At 55.0% G+C, this 19014-nt stretch overlaps 2 protein-coding genes and 1 long non-coding RNA gene across 14 annotated transcripts in view; 1 reads left to right on the forward strand and 2 right to left on the reverse strand.

The window, feature by feature from the left end:
• The window catches only part of RPS6KL1 (ribosomal protein S6 kinase like 1), a 31995-nt gene extending 29639 nt beyond the window's left edge, over positions 1–2356 (reverse strand). The window contains exons 1-2 of one of the 2 annotated variants that reach the window (XM_038545276.1): positions 2220–2356; positions 1346–1515 (exon numbers count right to left, since the gene is read on the reverse strand). The gene's annotated coding sequence lies outside the window, so the exon portion shown is untranslated. Of the gene's footprint in view, positions 1–1345; positions 1516–1894; positions 2168–2219 lie in introns of those variants that run through there. The other variant, XM_038545275.1, reaches the window with a different exon arrangement.
• A 5488-nt stretch (positions 2357–7844) lies between these two features.
• Positions 7845–19014, reverse strand: part of PGF (placental growth factor) — a 51378-nt gene continuing 40208 nt past the window's right edge. For 5 of the 11 annotated variants that reach the window (XM_038545286.1, XM_038545289.1, XM_038545288.1 and 2 more), the window contains 5 exons: positions 14385–14581; positions 13558–13659; positions 11415–11444; positions 11247–11342; positions 7845–8598 (listed from right to left, as the gene is read on the reverse strand). In XM_038545286.1, coding sequence (XP_038401214.1) covers positions 8455–8598; positions 11247–11342; positions 11415–11444; positions 13558–13659; positions 14385–14581 — 569 coding nt within the window. In that variant the 3' untranslated portion in view covers positions 7845–8454. The remainder of the gene's footprint in view (positions 8599–11246; positions 11343–11414; positions 11445–13557; positions 13660–14384; positions 14582–19014) is intronic. The other 6 variants (XM_038545287.1, XM_038545296.1, XM_038545292.1 and 3 more) reach the window with 4 other exon arrangements.
• On the forward strand, positions 11785–14241 carry LOC111097108. Its single transcript, XR_005363545.1, has 5 exons — positions 11785–11959; positions 12244–12330; positions 12915–13032; positions 13147–13222; positions 13822–14241. It is a non-coding gene; the product is annotated as an uncharacterized LOC111097108 (long non-coding RNA).

Here is a 19014-nt window from a genome sequence, read left to right on the forward strand (position 1 = left end):
CGCTTAACTGACTGAGCCCCTCACACTCCCCACGATCTCATTTTGATATATCACAAAGTAAGTATATGTAGCAGGATCATTCCTTTATCACCTCCTTTCTCTCTGCCTTCATGTCTGATTAGTAGAAAAAACGGGTCTTCTGACATCATGCAACATAATGCAAATTATGCCGAGGGAAGTGATCCCCTTCATCAAAAGAGAGGTTTTCTTTGTCTTGTGGCTGCTCCATGTGGGCCCAGAATGGAGCTGGGATATTGGCGGGGAGGGCAGAGGGATAAGAAGGAAGGGGCTTCTGGCCCCAGTTTAGACTAACTTTATATCAATGCTGAAAGAAACATGTATTGCTCATTCTCTGGATATTGGAAGAATTTCATTTCTTTTTTTTTTTTTTTTTTTTTTGGAAGAATTTCATTTCATTGAACTTTTTCATTTCCATCTGTGAGAGATCACAAGAAAGACTTTGGCGGGGTTGGGTGGGGGGTCATGGTGGAAGGGAGATGTAACCACTCAGTATCTGAAACAGGAGGCTGAGCTGCTGCACGCAGGAAGCAAGGGAGAGCTGTACTTGCAAGGCACAGTGTCCGAGGGAGGCAGAGGGTTAACTTCAAGCAGGTTTCCAGAAGCATGGAGTTCAGGGGTGGGTCAGCTTTCAGAGTGTACAGGCATTGGTTGACCTTTGGCCCTAGAAGCATGGACCGATGGAGTGAGGTGTTGCCGACTGCTTATTTTCACCATGTGCCCTTAGGGGCTAAGCACGCGGCTTTAGGAACACGGTTACTGAAACAAGTGGTCGAATAAACCGGGTTTATAACTGGTTCTAAGAGTTTCTTGTTACAGCCACAGAACAATTAGTCTTTTCCTGAGAGGAGGGGAACGTTTTATTGTCAGGGGACAGGACAGGGACGGGTGGAGGGGTGGGGGGGCGTCTACACACACGGAAAGATACAGGGTCTCCACGAAACGGTCGAGTAGAGCCTTCGTTGCTGGGGCTCATCTTGATGGGCTAGGACTGGTTTCTGGAGGATCCCAAAGGCACCCAGAGTCCCCTGGATCTGGGCTTGGGACCTGGCTGTGAGAGGAGAGTCCCCCGGCCCCACGGCCCGACGGCCCCCGGCTGCTGAGCAGACCTGGGAGCCAGCTCCAGGATGCGCCCCTGCTTCAGCCTGGGCCCTTCCTCCTGGGTGACGCTCCCGAGGCCCCAGCAGGCCGGCCGGGCCTCGCCCTGGCTCCTCCAGCGGCCCAGAGCCCGGAGGCCTCAGCTTCTGCCTTTCCCGCGCCGCGGGGCAGCCGTGGCCAGCTGTCAGCCCCCCCTCCCGGCCCTGGGATTCCTGGGCAGCTTTCTCACCCTCTCAGGACTTCCTTCCAGCTCGTCCGGCGAGTGAGAAGACTCCACAGGCTTCAGGAGAGGACTGTGGCAGAGCCGGCTCTGAGAGGGATAAGGAGCTCAGGGAGGAGAGGCGATCACCATTACAGTCTCAGCCTCAGGGCCCGGCTGGGCGGCCCGCGGTCACATGTCTGTAAACAAGCAGCGCCGTGTGAGCGAGGAGCCAGGAGGCTCGTCCCGGTGCTGCCCGCATGGGTGGCCCCGCCGGCTGCCTGGCCCAGGCGGGCGGGTGGGGCGGGGGCGCAGAGGAGACCCAGAAGGGGAAGACTTGCAACCCGCGGGCTGGGCAGTCCCGCCGCCATGGGGCTGACTCTCCAGAGTGCCCCCGTGAGAGGCCGGCGGGGCGGGGGGGGGGGCAGGCCCCTGTCCCCCCTGTCCCCAGCCCCCGTAACACCCTCTCTGCGGGAGGACCAGGACGGGAGGAGGCCCCACTCTGTGGGGAAGCCCTCGACCCCCTCCCCGCCCGGCCCCCACCCGCCTGCCTGGTGGTCTCTGTGCTAACAAAGTTACCTCAGGAACTACAAACACGCCATCTTTTTGGCCTGGAGCCCCACGGCCTCTGAGGTGGGGCCCGAAGACGGCTAGGACGGCTAGGCTAGCGGGGCCAGCCCTCACTGCCTCAGTCGCAGCCAACGTCGGGGGAGGGGGAGCGCTCCAGGCTTCCCTCAGGGACGGGAAGGGTCAGCCTTCTCTGGGAAAACAGCTGCCGGGCTCTGGTGCTGACAGACGGCCATCTTTCCCCACCAAGGCTCTGTCCTGTCACTGCCCTGTCTGGAGCCTGGATTTCCCACCAGAGTCTGTGGAGGGGCCCATCCCGTCGACCCGGCCGACCCACCTCGCAGATGTCTGGCCCGCTTCTCAGGCTTGGAGTAGACACACTTCTCCTCCCCTTTTCCTCTCCCCTGATAAATTCTTAAAATTCTGGCTCACTTAACTTTCACGGCTTTGGACAAGCCTGGGCCTCAGCTTCTTCATTTGTAAAAAGAGGAGGTGGAAATAGATTATTTGTAAATTTTCTTTCTGCCTTGAATTGTGAAATCGTGTCACTCTCCTGCTTGAAACAGATCAGTGCTTCCCACTGCCTAGCAAGGCCCTGACTCCCTAGGACAGCATCCAAGGCCCGGGCTACCTTCTGGCCTTATCCATCACGCCTCTGCTTCACACACTTTCAGCATCAGCCACAATGAACCACTTGAAAATCCCAAAGCACCATGGGTTCTCCACCTCTGGGTTCTTTGTGAATGGGTTGCCTCCCACTAGACAGGTCATGTGGGGGTTTTGGGGGTTTTAAAAAATATTTTTATTTATGTATTCATGAGAGAAAGAGAGAGAGAGAGAGAGAGAGAGAGAGGCAGAGGAGAAGCAGGCTCCTCAAGGGAGCCCGATGTGGGACTGGATCCCAGGACTCCAGGATCACGCCCTGAGCTGAAGGCAGATGCTCAACCACTGAGCCACCCAAGCATCCCCAGATGAGATGGCTCATCTCCCCACATTCAATCTTGCCTTTCAAGTCATAGCTCCCGCCACCAACTTGGCAAAGCCCACCCTGGTTTTCCCCGTGTGCCACTTATCCCCAATATCTCAGATTTCTTTAGTAGCATTTTATCTGTATTTGCTTAAGCTACATGACTTTCTTTCCTTCTATTATATTCACCTGCACATACCTGATTCCTTTGACCAATTTTTAAGATCAGAAACAGGGTCTTACCTCTCTCTGTGTAACCCAGGTCATCCAGTATTCCACTGGGTTTGGTCTCTGCCTGGTGTCTCTCTGAGTGAGCATCTCTCAAAGAACGTGAGGAACACTCCCCCAAACCCTTCCTTCACTTCCCAAGTTACCAGAAGCTGTCAAGAGCTCTGCAACAAAACCCCAGGCTCTTTCTCTAGATCTAGCCCTTCCATTAATTCTCTTAGTTCTAAGGTAGATTAACTTAGCCTCTCCAGCTAAGACCTCTCTCCTTAACCTCCTGTCTCGCAGAAGGGGATTTTTCTTTATTAAGCCAGAAGCTGGGAAGACTTTCATGGGGAAATCTAGTTTTCCCCTCACACGTGTATCTACTACAAAAGGCCTGCTCCTAGTTGCCTCAAAGAATGCTCATGAATGAAGGCATGATCAGCACAACCAGCTCCCATGTATAATTAAGACCAAACTCTACTTCTCTGCTTCCCAGTATTTCCTGGAACAAGCTTGTAACCGGTTGCCTGGGTTTGCCAGAGCCTTCTAAGAGGGCCACTTGTACCTCTAGTCTGGTGTCCCTAGAGTCCCTTCTCCACACGGGAGGCAGAGGGATCTTACCAAAACATACCTAATATCACTTCACTCCCCTGCACTCCCAATGGTTTCCCTCCATATTATAACAGTATTCCAGCTCCTCACCCTATCTTATAAAGCCCTTCATGACCCCATGACCTGGCCCTGTCTCCTCTACATCCTATCTTGTTGTGCCCTTCTTCCATTGCTCATCACACTCCCACCGGCCTGGAATTCCTTCCAAGCCTTTGCACCTCTGTGTCCTCTGGTTGAGTACTCTTACTCGTGATCCTCGCATGACCAACCGCCCCCTGCCCTTCGATCTTCACCATAAATGTCACCTTCACAGCGGCCCTCCATGGCCTCCTGGTCTAGAGTACCTTCCCCTAAACACAACCTCATCATCTTTTCTTATTTTTTTCATATTCGATTCAGCTCCTATTGCTGCATGACAAGCTGGCCCCAACAACTTATTATTAATGTATCTCATAATTCTGTGGGCCAGGAAATCAAACAGGGCACAGTGGGTACAGTTCATCTCTGTTCCCTGGGGCCTCAGCTGAGGTGACTCTAATGGCTGGGAGCTAGAACAGCCCGAGGTTGGCTGAGCTCACTCCTCTTGCTTACAAGCGCACTCTCTCTCTCCATCTTTATTGGGCTGCTTGGGCTTCCTTCCAGCGTGGCAGCCTCACAATAACTGGCCTCCTCGCATGGCAGCCCAGTCTTCCAAGAGACCAGCACAGAAGCTGCCAGGCCACTCAGAAGGAACCATTTGGGTCTCTTCCACCTAAGGGAGAAGACCCAAGTCAACTCAGATTCAAAGGAAGGGAACAGAGACCTCATCTCTCTTTCTTTTTATTTAAAAGACTTTATTTATTTATTCATGAGAGACACAGAGAGAGAGAGAGGCAGAGACACAGGCAGAGGGAGAAGCAGACTCCATGCAGGGAGCCTGATGCGGGACTTGATCGCGGGACTCCAGGATCACACCCTGGGCTGAAGGCGGCGCTAAATTGCTGAGCCACCCGGGCTGCCAGAGACCTCATCTCTTGAGGAGGGCGATGTCAAAGAATTCAAGGCCATCTCGAATATGCCAGAACCGCATGTTGGCAAGAAGACATTTTCTTAGTAATTTCTTTGTCTATACGTGTAACTTGCTTATTGAGCAAACAGTGAGTATAAAACAAGCTAGTTTTTTTTCTCTCTCATCATTGTGTCTAGATGAACTCTGTTGATTTTTCCTTTCCTGTCTCTTTTTGTTTTTAAAAGATTTTCTTTATTTATTTATGAGAGACACACAGAACAGGGCAGAGACACAGGGAGAGGGAGAAGCAGACTTCCTGTGGAGAGCCTAAAGTGGGACTCGATCCCAGGACCCCAGGGTCATGACCTGAGCCGAATGCAGATGCTTAACTGACTGGGAGCCACCCAGGCATCTCTCTCTCTCTCTTTTAAAGATTTTGTTTGTTTATTTACTTATTAAAGATTTTATTTACTTAGAGAGAGAGAGTGAGTGAGAAGGAGAGAGAGCATGAGCAGGGGGAGGTAGAGGGAGAAGCAGACTCCCCACAGAGCAGGGAGCCCAATGCAGCGCTCCATCCCAGGACCCCAGGATCATGACCTGAGCTTAACTGACTGAGCCACCCAGGCGCCCCCTTTTCCTGTCTCTTAATAGCATTTTGGGAAGATCATCTAATGTTCCTGTCACTTTAACTTATGATAGGTCCAGCCCGACCTGGGCTGCTCTGTCCCATTTAAGGCCAACCCCTCTCCTCCCCCAGGCAGGGCCTGGATTGGGCCCAAGGGAGCAGGGAAGGCACAGTCTCTCTGTGTACCCTGCCTTGCCCTCTCTACAACTCCCTTCTGTGCTTTCACACAAGGTCAGGAAGGAGTGACTGGGGACAAGGACTACTTAGCTGCAGCCATGTCTTCTCTGGCTGTGAACGCAGCTGGCATGTTGGGCATGTGGAGGCCAACTCTCTTGTGGGCACCCTGCAGGGCACCCCACAGCACTGTTCCCTGATGTGCTCCCCTTCCAGCTCTGTATCTCACAGCCCCCACCCAGCAATTGCCCCCACTCTCCACCCTCAGCCCACTGCCTGTGGGGTCTCCTCACCTGCACGTTTTCCTCTCAGGAGAACAGGAGGGCAGCTCAGGGCCACTCACCTTCCAGCATGTCCCCTGACCCATGGGAAAGTCCTGCTGGATGCCCCTCCCTCTGGCCTGTCACGCTTCAGTTCTCCATTCACGCCAGCCACCATCCAGCTGGCACACGGGCTAAATGCACAGCGAGGCCAGCCCCAGGGAGAAGATGGGAAGGGGCCAAGCCACCCGGGCCTCCGCTAACCTCGCCTCCCCACCTCTCCCTGGTCTCTGCTTCTGAAGACTGAGGAAGGGGGTGCTGGGTGGTGTCTGGGGCTGGCAAACACCAGCTGTCTCACAATGGATCCTGTGGGCACAGGTGTCCAGCCCCCAATTATTTCTCTCTGTTTTAGAGTGTGAGACACTCAACACCCTTTTCCTGAGTCCTGAGTGCAGTCATCAATCTGAGCAACAGAAAAGTCCACCCGCTATCCCACAACATACGGTCAGAGTCTGTCTCTCTACTCAAGTATAAGATATGTGAGAGCAGGGATCCCTGGGTGGCGCAGCGGTTTGGCGCCTGCCTTTGGCCCAGGGCGCGATCCTGGAGACCCGGGATCGAATCCCACGTCGGGCTCCCGGTGCATGGAGCCTGCTTCTCCCTCTGCCTGTGTCTCTGCCTCTCTCTCTCTGTGACTATCATGAATAAATAAATAAAATCTTAAAAAAAAAAAAAAGATATGTGAGAGCAGGTCCTTGCATGTTTTATTCCTCATGGAATCCTTGGCGCCTGGGACAGTGTCGGGTACACAGGTGGTGCTCCACAAACCTATGTTTGAGCAATGAGCAAATGAGCAAATGAAGAGGGCCTTCTAAGACCTAAAAGACACCTAATATGGTCAAGTGGACCAGTAAGTTCCCTTCCTACCCCTTCCTGCTGTGAGCCTCCCAGCTTTGGATGCAGAACATCACAAACTAACAAACAACAATATTAATTACAGCACTAATATTAATTTCTTTACTAGCTGCAATTTTTCATTTCTGGCCCCCAGGAGGTCCTCTGGTCTCTGGCTCTCTGCAGGGGTCACTGGTCTGGATGGGGAGGCTGGACTCCAGGAGAGCAACCCTGTGAGGCTGAGGCCCTTGGACCTGCTCCAGGGGCTGGGCTGGGGTCCCTGGAGCTGAGCCAGAGGCCTGACCAAGGGGAAGGGGTGCTCTTCTCAGCTTTCCGTCTATCAAAAGCAGTGGCCCAGGATGGCTGCAGCCCTGACGTGGAGAAGTAGGAGAGAAGTGCATTTCTCCTGCAAAGTCTGCCCCCCAACGCCAGCCCACATCTCCTCTGTGACCATACCAGAATCACATTCTGACCAGAGTGTTCCCCAGGGGGCCCAAGCTTCAGTGAACAGATTGTCAAGGGCAGCTGGCACCGCACCCCACCCCGCCCCGCCCCAGGTGCTGGACCATCCAGGGCTTCCCTCAAGAGCCTGAGGTCAGCCCCTGCCCCTGAGCCCCTGTGGGTTTGTCCTGAGTAGCCACAGATGACAGAAATGGGGACTCCCCCCTCCCACAGCACATACAACATGAACACACGTGCGCCTTGCAGGTCACAGGCAGGTGGGAATCTGACACTCTAAGGTTTGGACTGAAAAAAGAAAAAAAAATTATTTTCTTATCTCATGCCAAGGTGTTCAGAAGACAGACAGACGAAGATGGGAGGTAAAAAGAAATAGGGCATCTACAGATCCCCACATCCAGCAGCCAGAGCAGGCTGGGGATGCTGCAGCTGGGACACCTCCTCCAAGGGCCGGGAGAAGCCAGGGAGCCCCCCTTCACTCAGGAGCCTGGGGGCCAGGCACCGGAGTGAGTGTCAGGTGGCCCTGGGGGAAGGGGAAGAGGAGTGTGCTCTTGAATTTGAGGGTGTTCAGGGTGGCTGAACTTTGAGACCAAGATTACATCTTGGGAGCCCCTCACAATGGAAGGACCCCAAGCTTTTGCGTGAAGCAGCTGGAAAGGTACCCCAGAGTCCTGCAGGAGCGAACCCCTGAGCCCATCACCCCTTCCTCTGTCCTGCTTCCACCTCCCACTGTGGCTGCCCACTGCTCCGCAGACACACTCCCCTAGAAAAGCTGTTTCCAGACTAGAATACTTTATTCAAGAGAATCTGGCTTGGCAGTCAGAAAGCCGCTCAGGGGCGGCTGGAGGCACATCCCGGCTGGGGCTCCCTCTTCGCCTGTGTCCCTGAGAGGGGCAGGTGGTGATGCCTTGACCATAAAGCACAATGTCCCAGCATGAGCAGCGGCGGCAAGATGTGAGGAGAGCCCGAGGGGACCAGGAGTGGCCGAGCCCCCCAGGCAGCCACCAGTCTCCAGAGCCCCACTTTCGGATCTCCAGGGCGCCGGGCTGCTGCCAGGTGGAGGAAGCAGCAGGACTCCTCTGTCTGCTGCCTGCCTTCCCACCCAGCCTGCGCCCGTCCACCCCCACGTTGTTGGCCCGGAGCCCCGAAAACCAGGGCTGCTGGTCCACGGGGAGTCCGAGGCTCAGGCACAGGCGGCCGCTCCCGGGAAGCCCGCTGGGGCCTGGTTTGCCCCTCTCAAAGCCACAGATCTTGCTTCTTCTCCAGCTGATGCACACGTGGGTCTGCGGCTGCCTCCTTTCTTTCTCTCACGTTCTGTTTAAGGCACTGAATTCCTGAGGGTCCTATCCCTCCCTGCCCCTCACCTTGGAGGGAGCAAGTCATTCAGCAGGGATACAATTGGCTAATAAATAGAGGGCAGGTGTCAGCAGGGAGGTAACTGAGTGTGGCCGTAATAAATACAGGAGCCGGGGCGAGGCGTCTCTCCTCTGAGGGGCCGGTTACCTCTGGGGAACAGTATGGCCGCACCTGCCAGAGACCAAACACAGAAAGGGGTGTCAGCACCCCGTGAGGGTGGGGTCCCTCCTATGGGAGAGGGGCCCAACCTGGAGGGAAAGCTTGGAAGCTTGGAGCACAGGGAGCACAGGGAGACTGTGGCATTCCTGGGTCTCTGCTTGCACCCAGGCCGAGGAGCTAGGCGTTCCCCTCCACCAAGCGCTTACCCGGGTGCCCAGCCCTGTGCTAAGCACTTTTTCAGGCCCTTTGACAACAGTTCTATGAGGAAGACCCTTTTATCACTTCCCTTTCGAAGACAAAAACAAAAAGCCCAAAAACAACCTAAGGCTCAGAGATGGTAAGAAACTTGCCCGAGGACACACAGATCGTGTTAGGGAGCCAACTCGGAACCCAGTCTGGCTCCACGCAATGCCGCCTCTGGTTACTCTGGGACGGCAGTCTCCTCCCGGGGGTAGAGGCAACCCTAGATGTGCACGGAGATTGTCCGAGGGGTATGTGAGCACTGAAGGCATTAAGAGAATCCGTTTTCAGCCTCCACATTTCCTCTGCCTGAAAACTGTCCACGTGAGAAAGTACCTGAGGTCTGCTTTCCTACCGCCCTGCCCACAACTGCCCTGTTCCCTTTGGGAAGGAAAGAAGCATCTTGTCCCTTCCTAATCCAGGTCAGCACTTAGCCCCAGGGTGAGACTCCAGGGGTGGGGACAGTGAACAAAAGGACAACTTGAGATATTGCTCTAGGTGTTGAGAAAGGAGATAGGACCCACGACTAGAACAGCCGCTATGGCTCTTGCAAGTCAAGTGGTTTCCCAATCTTTGCTTTCAACCAAACCAAAGAACAACTGAACTGAACTGTCAGCTAATATGTCAAGAGGAGTGATTTTTGTAAGCAGATCACCTTGGGGCTTTTGGCAAAGAATTTGGAAGGAGTTCAACTGACTGTGTGACATCTCATCCCATTTGCTTATTTATGGGAGCACGGTTGCTCAACCTTTCCATCTATTAAAAAATGAGAATGGAATTAATGCTGAATCCTGTCTCAGGCTGGCAGGAGGAAACATTCATTAATGGATTCATTAACTAATTAAAAAGAGGTAGCCACCTCCATCTTATTGAGATGCACTTCTGGTAAGATTGATTATACTTTTATGTTTTGCATTTATTAAAACATGATGTATTTGTGCTGTTTTGATCAATTGGTACTACTAATAATTATTGTGATAATTTATTCCAGGGGAGAACTTAATTTATTGTTTTCTGTTCACGGGAAAATTGAAAATAATTCAAATTTATATACCATTGTCATGACAGATAAATACGACAAGGTGATACATCATGGACTTTTGAACATTCGACCATATTAAGTTAGGCTGAAACTCTGTGGGGGAAGTAGAAGGGAAATACAAGGTCAAGGGGAAAAGAAGCAAGGTAAATATGCAACCACTAGAGCAGAGCATTCACACTGCTTTTTAAAAGTGAATGATGGTGAGTATTGGAATGGCTTATCCTGTAGGGTAACCTGAAGGACATATAAAGACCCTACTAAAATATTAACATTTATAACATACCAGAAATGATACCCTTTGCAATGATTTATAATTTTGATGAAAAAGTTCAATGTCAACTTAAAAATAAGAACAGGAGCATGGGAGTTTTTCAAATTCTTTCACAAGATTCCCAAATGAGAGGTCTTGGGGACCACTGTCCTGGCAGATGGAGCAACGAGACACTTTGTATCTGAGGCCGCCTGGCAGGGGTTGGGGGAGCCCCACATAGGCTCCTCCTTCAAGTCCATGTCTGGGGCCAAGGGAGAGATGAGGGCCACTCACATTCGGGGTGCCAACATACCCAGAATCCCTGCCTTCATGGAATACGGTGGAAGTCTCTGTTCATGGAGGGGAGGGCTCATGGGGTGGGACATGGGTAGGAGACGATCTCCTGGAGTCTGGCAGTGGCAAGAGATGGGCTCTACAGGAGAGCCCTCGTGCGACTGAATTTCTGTGCGTGTGAAACAGCTTCACTATTTACTCTTACAGATTTGGGTTTTCCCCTCTCTCACCCTCTCCCAGTCACACGCGGGCGGGAGCCCCAACCTGCAGGTGTGAAGCCAAGATGACATTGAGAGGCAGAGAGGAAGCTAGTGGACCCTCAAGGTCCCCTGCGTTGGGGGGAGGGTAGCAAAAATACCAGCCTAGGAGCCAGTGGGGGGTGGCCCTGTACCTCCCCAGGGCCACCAGGAAGTAGCCCTGGATACATTTTCAGCTGTTGGACTTTGCATCACTAGAACGTAAGCACTGTAAGAGCAAGAATGGTGTTGGTTTGTTCACTGAGATACCTGGCGCACAGTAAGTGCTTGGCAGGTGTCTGGACAATGGCTCAATGCTTTCCTCCTTCTACACATAGAGGGAAACGAGGCTCAGAGAGGTGACATGACTTTCTCAAGGCCATGCAGAGACTCAGGTCTCAGCTCACTTAAGAACCAAGGTCCCCTGATGCTTCCTGGGCCCTAGATTCTCTAGGAGACACTTGCTCCCTATTCTGCCCCAAGACTGCCCTGGGCCTGGTTTCTCCCCTTCCCGACCACTGATCCCTGCTGGCAGGGCAGGGGCTCCCCTCTGGCCCAGGCTCCTTGCCATCCCTGGTCCCCCCTTCCGCACACTCACAGGTGGCAGTCTGTGGGTCTCTGCTTCTCTCTCTTCCTCTTCCCCCTGCCCTTGGGTCTCCTCCTGCAATAAGCCAAAAGCGTCAAGACAAAGTGGCTGGGGGGCCCCATGCTAGGACAAGGGCTGGCAGGCCCGAAAATAGCCCGGAGCCCCAGCCAGGCTACTTACCTTTCTAGCTTCATATCCTCCAACGGAGGCCTGGGAAAACAGAGAGACCAGGGGAGAGTCAGGAAACCAGCCTGTGGGGCTCCCCACCACCCCCACATCTCTTAGACCTCCAGAGCCCCGGTCCTGCAGTTAGTGCTGACACCACCAGGGGGCAGGGTGGAGCCAGGGAGGGAGGAATGGCCTGGGCTTCAGCTTCCACTGTAGGCTCTTGTGACCCCACCGAGAGAGAGAGGAATCTCCTCTAGGGGCCCCTTTCCACACCCCGATGCACCGCCTAGCCTCTTGGCATCAAGTCTGTGGACTTGTGAGTTTGTTCTCTACTGACTTTCTCTGTTCACTTCCTTCCCTTGTACCTGCCCTTCCTCTCAGAGTGCATTCTGGGAGTTTCTGCGAGGACAGTGAACGAAGGGCAAGGCCCTGGACCGGGGGATGGTTGCCCCCAGCGAAGGCTGCCCAGCAGGGCACTACAATCACCCCCACCCTGGGGACTTTTGCGGCTGCAGGCAATAGTAGGGGGAGTCCGTGAGGGGGCGGAGGGAAGGGAGGTGAGCACAAGCCCCACAGTCACCAGGCATATCCTGGCTCAGCCTCCGGGGCTGTGGCGGGTGGCCCAGAAGTGAGAAGAAAGGTGTCCCTGTTGCCCAGCCCGCTGAAAGGGGACAGGGCCTCAGTCTCCCCTGGGAACAGGGGTGGGGGCATGGGCAGTGCGGTAAGAGTCAGCTTTGGCACCAGGGAATATGCTGCCCCAGGCTGGCTATCTCCCCTGGGAGCCAGCGCCGGGCACTGCTTGGGCCTCTTGGACTGCCTGGTCATGTCTCTGCCATCTCAGGCCAGGAAGAGACACTCTTGGAACCTCAGTCTCCCCAGTCTGCCTGCCCCAAAAGAGTGGCTGTGAGGGGCAAAGGTGACATAGAAGGTGAGAGGCCAGCATGTGGCCCTGTGCCCAGGAGGGCTCACCCCTGACCTGTTGTTGCAGGTCAGGCTAAGCCCTGGCCAGGACGGAAGGGAGGAAATGGATCAAAGCAGGGCCTCTAACAGAGGTACAGGGAAGAGGGCCTAGAGCCTGGGCTCACATCCAAAAGGGGTGGCCAGGGCCCCGGACAGGAGGAGCCCCAGACAGGTGTCCAGGGCAAGCCCAAGACAATACTGGGGCTCCTGAAGAATGTGCTTACAGCCAGGAGAGGTAGCATTAGGGGCGTTAGACAGGCTGGGGTTCACTCACTAGCTGTGGCAAACGATGTAACTGTAAAAGCCTCAGTATCTTCATCTGTAAGATGGGGACAATAGTACCTACCTCCTAGGGTTGTTATGAGAGGAGGGACCCTGTCTGTCTTGCTCACCACTGTATCCCAAGCATCTAGGATGGTGCCTGGCATACAGTAGGCAATCAATAGATGTTTGCTGAATAAATGGGAAAACATTCCAGGGCCTAGTGTGGGGCTAGGCACAGGAGAGGTGTACACAATACATGGTGATCCTCTCCCTGTCTTCTGACCCCAGGACAGGGCTCAGGACCGGCTGCCTCCATCCACAGCCCAGCGGTCTCAGGAGAGGACCAGGTTCCAGCCCATCCCTCTCCTCCCTGAGCCTGGCTAAAGTGCCAAGCCTGCTGCCCCTGGTAACTAATGTTCAGGGTGCCCTGGGCGAAGGTAGCAAGCGTCTCTGCCAGGTAGAGGCGTGACTTTAAAGAAAGCCCACCGACTCCTGCCTTCTGCCTCTTTTCTCCTGCCAGACCTCATCCCTCTCCATGCCCCTCAGTCTGGTGTCCCCTTCTCTGAGGAACCAGCTTGGCCCAGAACAAAGTCCAGGTGAGAAATGCCCCCTCCCGCCCCGCCCCCATCCACACCAGTTCTGGGGCTGCGGCAGCTCCTTCCCAACTCGGAAAGGGGGAGAGTGTGTCCCCGGCCCCGGCAAGGTTAGGAAGGAATCCAGGCTTCCTCTGCCCCTCTGGCTTCTTGGGCAGCTGATGGGACCACCTCCCCTCTGGCCAAACTGGCCAGTGTGGTGGATAAAAGGCTGCTGCCATGGTCCCCGGCTTCCTTGGTCTCCTTCAGCCAGGAAGAGTGCTGGAGGGACAGGCAGCCAGTGGGCTGAGGCTGCCAGGGACGAAGGGCTCCTCCCTGCCCCTCCCTGGGGAACCTACCTGCACTGACAGCGGATGTGCTGAGAGAAGGTCAGCTCCACGTAGGAGGGCCGGCCCGTAGAATGGATCATCAGGAGCTTCGGGGAGAGAAGGGTTGGATGCCTGGATTGGGGGACGGCCATGGGTTTCCAGTATTCTCTCCACCCTCTCCTTGCGGGGAGGACCAGACTCCTTGTCTCCCACCAGCCTTTGGATGACGTTCTCTCATTCTGCTCTGAGTGGGGGGCAAACAGGCCTGGCGCCTGTGTGTCCCTCCTCACCCAGAGCCGCCAGCACAGCAATAGTGCAGGAGGGGGGCCCTGCTCTGGAGTCAGAGAGACCTCTGTGCGATCTTGGTTCCTCTACCCGCTGAGCAAGTGAAATGACACCTCTGAACCTCAGGTTCTTCCTCTGTGCCTTGTGGGACTGAATGTTGGGGTAAGAGAAGTAACATTTATAAGGTGCTTCTCACAGAGCTAGGCCTTCCTGGCAAGTGCTCAGTAAACCACTGTGTGTGTGTGTGTGTGTGTGTGTGTGTGTGTGTGTTTACATGAGTGCAGAGCTCAGGGTGCCAAGTGCTCCTGGTATACACAGGAGCTTCTTGAATCTGGACAGATTTCTTTTCCAAGCTCAGCCGGACATCCCTGGGTCTTGGGGTAGGACCAAGCTAGAGCCCAAGAAAGCTCCTAAGGGAGGAAGGTGGTAATGGAGGAAGGGAGTGGGTGCCAAGCTGGCCCAGGTATGTGGGGAGGGGGTTTGTGCAGGGGGAGCACCGCACCAAGGCGGGGAGAGCCTGGGCCTGGGAGTTAGCTGGAGTCCCGTGACCCCCTTCCCTCCTGCGCACCCACCTGCATGGTGACATTGGCCGTCTCCACCGGCATACAGTGCAGGTTTTCGTCTCCGCAGCAGCCACTACAGCGCAGCAGGGAGACGCAGGATGGGTTGAACATGTGCTCCACCTCATCCGGGTACTCCGACAAGACGTCCACCAGCTTCTCCAGTGCCCGGCAGTAGCTGCGTCCCCACACTTGCTGGAAGGGCACCACTACGAGGGGGTGCAGACAGCTGGGTCAGGCCAGGAGGAGTCTGCTCCTCTAAGCCCCAGTCCCTGCTCCCCAGGGCCTGTGGGCCCTTCCAGCTTCAGCACCCCTGCTCCCTCCTCCGGGAAGCTCCTAGCCAGTGAGCTCCCCATGCTCTGAACTCCTGACATGATGCCTCCCCATGCTGGCCCCACCGCTCATCTGCCACACAGAGATCCTGGTGGAATGGGGTTTCTCAGTGTCCAGGCTCTCCGCAGATGCCCACATCCCGCCTTGGTGCCTGTGGAGCTCTGAGGAGAGCGTCTTGGCAGCTCCTCAGGCTCTCTAGGTCTTTCTCAGGCCTGATCAAGTGCTTCCTCAATCGTGGGGAATTTGCAGAAAACAGTCAGTTCTGCACGATTGACTTGCAGAGTCCCACAGGGAGGGTTAGCCTCCCCTGAGTCCTTATTTCCTGCCCCGCTCCGGGCTAGCTCCTCTACCTGGCAGCCAAGGCCGCGGCCAGCGATGTACTCCAAACCCACTCTCCCTATCAGTAGGACGGGCCCTCACAGCAGGCCCGGCGGCATGGCCACAACTCCCACCTTTGGGATCTGCTCCTTGTCCCCTTCCTGTTTCTAACCAAATAAAGCCCACCACCCCACCTCCTCTCTGAGGCCTTCTCTGACTTCTCCAGTATGAACAAATGTTCCTCCTTCAAGCAGAATTTGGACTCTAGGGCTTGCCCTATCTTGGCCACTAGTGGCTCTTATCTCCTTTATAACCAAGTCGAGGCTATGTGAGGACAGAGACCCAAGAACCTGGTAAACACAGGCAAAGTAATTACTGACTGATTTAGATGCTAGCTCACTGAGGATTATCAGGGACATCCCTGATAGGGACATCCCTCCAGGTCCTGGTGTGGTCATGACTAGGATCTTGTGCGGATTGATCCAGAATCTCTCAAAAGATGCTGTTCCTTCAGGAGAAGGCCTGGGTCCTGGTCCCCAACAGAGGCTCATAGGAAGTGAGTAGTTAGAGCTAGGCAACCTGGGCTTCTGGTCCTGGCCCCATCCTGGCTGTGTGACCTTGGGGAGGTCACTTAACCTTTTTGGGTATATCAGTTTCCTCAGCCGAGGGAAAACAAGAAGGCTGGGAATAGATGGTTGCTAAGGTGTCTCTGGGCTCTGACAGACGGTCTGAGATTCTGTGCATGCAACCCAGCCCAGCCTTGAGACCGTGGGCAGAGAAACATCTCCAACTCTGGGTCATCCTGCCCTACACCTGATGGTTGTCCTCAGCTGGTGGGGGAGGACAGGCAGGCCAGCTGGACCCTGCAGCGTCTGCCCCACAGCAGTGGCCTCTCCTGGCAGCCCCTCAATTCTTCCCATGGTCTTTCCTAGGAGGCAGAAGGGGCCAAAGTCCATTCCACTGAGCCTGCAAGGCCTAGTCTCAGGGTAATCTCAGAGGAAAAATAAACTTCAGCCCTAGCAGAGGCCCTTGGGAAAGGCCTGCAAGCTGGTGGAAAATACCCAAGAGGCAGTATGTCCACGTGGAGTTGGCCAAGGCAGCCACAGAGGCAATAAACTGTGCTTATCTGAGTGTCTGCTGCTCCATCCACCCTGTCTACTTTGGGGGTTCTAGGGACTGGGCCTGGGGACAGGTGGGGGATCTTATGCCTCCCCTGATCCTATCTCTCCAGGTCACGGGGATACCCTCCCCAGACCCAAGTGGGACACAAGACCCTCTCCCTGTAAGCAGCCACAGAGCCCCGGGGAAGTGAGCCTGTGCAGTGCAAGGTCAGGGGAGCATCTCCCTATTTTAACTCCATGAGCACATGTTTAGTCTAAAATCCACGAACACTACATAACTCTGAATGTTTAATCTCTGCCACGGACAACATAAATAACAGCAGAGGAACAGCCAGCTGCCAAAGTGCCATAGAAAGCTCAGTCTCGGGATCCCTGGGTGGCTCAGCGGTTTAGCGCCTGCCTTCGGCCCAGGATGTCCCGGGATGGAGTCCTGCATGGGGCCTGCTTCTCCCTCTGCCTGTGTTCTCTGCCTCTCTGTGTGTGTGTGTGTCTTTCATGAATAAATAAATAAAATCTTTAAAAAAAGAAAGCTCAGTCTCCTGCTCTGGAACCAGCTGTTGGACGGTTAGCAGCAGAGAAGGGGCTCCTTACCCCCTGCCCCTTCCCCACATAGACCACCCCCCTCCCCGCCCCCCCGCCCCGCGACCCAGCTGGGCTGGCAGGCTGCGGCCAGTTAAGCAGAGCTGCCTGGGTCTGGTGGCAGAAAGGATCTCCTTTCCTCATCCCACACCACGCCATGCAGAAGGTGTCAACGGGACCCAGGCTCCAGGGCCCTGAAATCTGTCACTTTCTGGGCCATGTGGCCAGATCATGTGGAGAGAAGGGGTAGAGGGCTAAGAAGGAGGTAGGCTGAGCCCAGCTGACCTGGTGGCTACCAGGAAAGAGGGCATTTGATCCCTGGAGGCCACTTTCTGGGCATGTAGGAAAAACAGAGGAAGCTATGTGAGGGGGCAGCATGAGGGGCTGGTTCCCAGAGCGTGGGGGCTGCTCCCAGATGGGGGCCAAGCCCCTCAGACTGAACTCTGCTCGGCTGCTCCTGAGAGCACTTCCTCTGGCCCCGGACCTGCTCCAGAGGTAAGAGGAACTGGAGACCGTGGCTCTGTCAGGCACCTGGCCAGGGCTGGACAGTCCCATGGGGCTGCCGCCGACGCCTCAAGGCGGCTCTCAGCAAATCTCTTGCCAGCCCCAGGGGCAAGCCTCCCATCGGGCTCCAGCTGCCTACTCCCCGGGATGGAGGCAACCGAGGAAGGGAAGCGTTTAATCCTGAGAGCAAGCTCCTAGGGAGGGGCCACAGGGCTGGGCAGGGCCCCTGGGCACCAGCCTGAATTCGACAGGTGTCCCCTCCATGGCACTGGCAGAGCACACAGCCAGCCTGCCAAAGGGACATCCTGCTCATGCCTGCTCAGCCATGAGCCGCGGGGAGGCCTGGTGCTATGCACACCGGCTTTGCCACGTATACTGAGGAACGTGTGAGCCTTTACCAGACCCCCAAGGGCCTCTCCGAGCCTCAGGTTCTTCTGTAAAATGTGGAGAATAATAAGTAATAGTAAAGATCAGTGTCCATGGTTGCAAAGTAAAGACCGTGTTGTCTCTTGTCTGGTGTTAGCAAGAGGGGGTGGCATTTTCAGATTGTGGTGACTGCGGTCCAACACTCAAGGTACTTCTCTTGGCCATGATACAGGGTCTCTGACTGATTGGGATGACAGGTGAGCTGCCCTCATGAACTGACACTTCTAAGCTTCCTCACCCCTGTCCCTGGGAGATATATACTTGTCTGTCTCCCCCATGGAGTCAGAGAATCCCACAATCTTAGAAAAAGAACCTTGGATAGCATGTAATCTAATGTTCCCATTTTACAGATGAGGAAAGGGAGGCTCAGACTTCTTTGGTAACTGTTGCCTGAAATACACTAAAAACCGTCAAAGAGGCTATGGGGTGGAGATGGCTGATGGGGTCCTCCCCAAATCCCAAGAGCATAATATTGTGCTAGTCCCAGGGGGCAGAGCGTGGAGAGGGAGGGAGTGTCAGTGAAGTTAAGGGCTGCTACCTTCCTCACCTCCTCAGTGCCCGAGGGACCTAGGACTAGTTGCCCAAGGGGCCCAGAAGCATGGCCTGGCCCAGTTGATGCTGGCCACCAGACAGGCAGGGCAGCAGAGGGAGGGTGTTTCCAGCTTTCGGAGACTATCACGAGTGTGCGTGTGCACGTCCCTACACGCTCCCTCCTCCGTGGCGCCATAGGAAGCCTCAGTAGTGGCGTGTGGCTTTGCTGCACGTCCCAGAGAGGCAGGGAGGGAGGAGTGAGGCATGGGGGCTGGCATGGGACTCCTGCCTTCTGCACGTATGTCTCTTTGGCAAATGACACACCCTTTGAAGATTCCCTCTTGATGCAACCCAGGGTGGAGAATGGAGGGGCCAGGGAGGGCACGACTCATGTTCTGTCTGTTTGTAATCAATGGAAAGGCCTGGTCAGATCTCTGCAGCTTTGTCAAGGCTGGGCTTCTGGAAGGTGTCCTCACCCCTCCCTAATCCTCTTGACTGCTTGCCACTGCAACTAGCTCCCGGACCTCTCTCACTGCCTGCATTGCCCTCCAAGACCCCATCTGCCTCCCGACATCATATTGGAAAGGGGCTCCACGCCCACGGGATAGACCCTGGGTATACTGGCCCCAGCCTTACTCTCTGTGCACTGGGTGACCCTGGCCCAGGAATACACTTCATTAGGCCTCTAGGTCCCAAAAGAAGGATCTCTCAGGCCCTGCCAACTTTGTCAGCCAGGATGTCAGCCAGCTTGCAGGCTCCTGAACTCCATTATCAGCCTGTACCCATCCTTTATGCCAATCCTTTCTTATCCTCTGCAGAGGACTGGGAGG

The sequence above is a fragment of the Canis lupus genome, chromosome 8 (assembly GCF_011100685.1).
Source record: "Canis lupus familiaris isolate Mischka breed German Shepherd chromosome 8, alternate assembly UU_Cfam_GSD_1.0, whole genome shotgun sequence".
Lineage (NCBI taxonomy): Eukaryota > Metazoa > Chordata > Mammalia > Carnivora > Canidae > Canis > Canis lupus.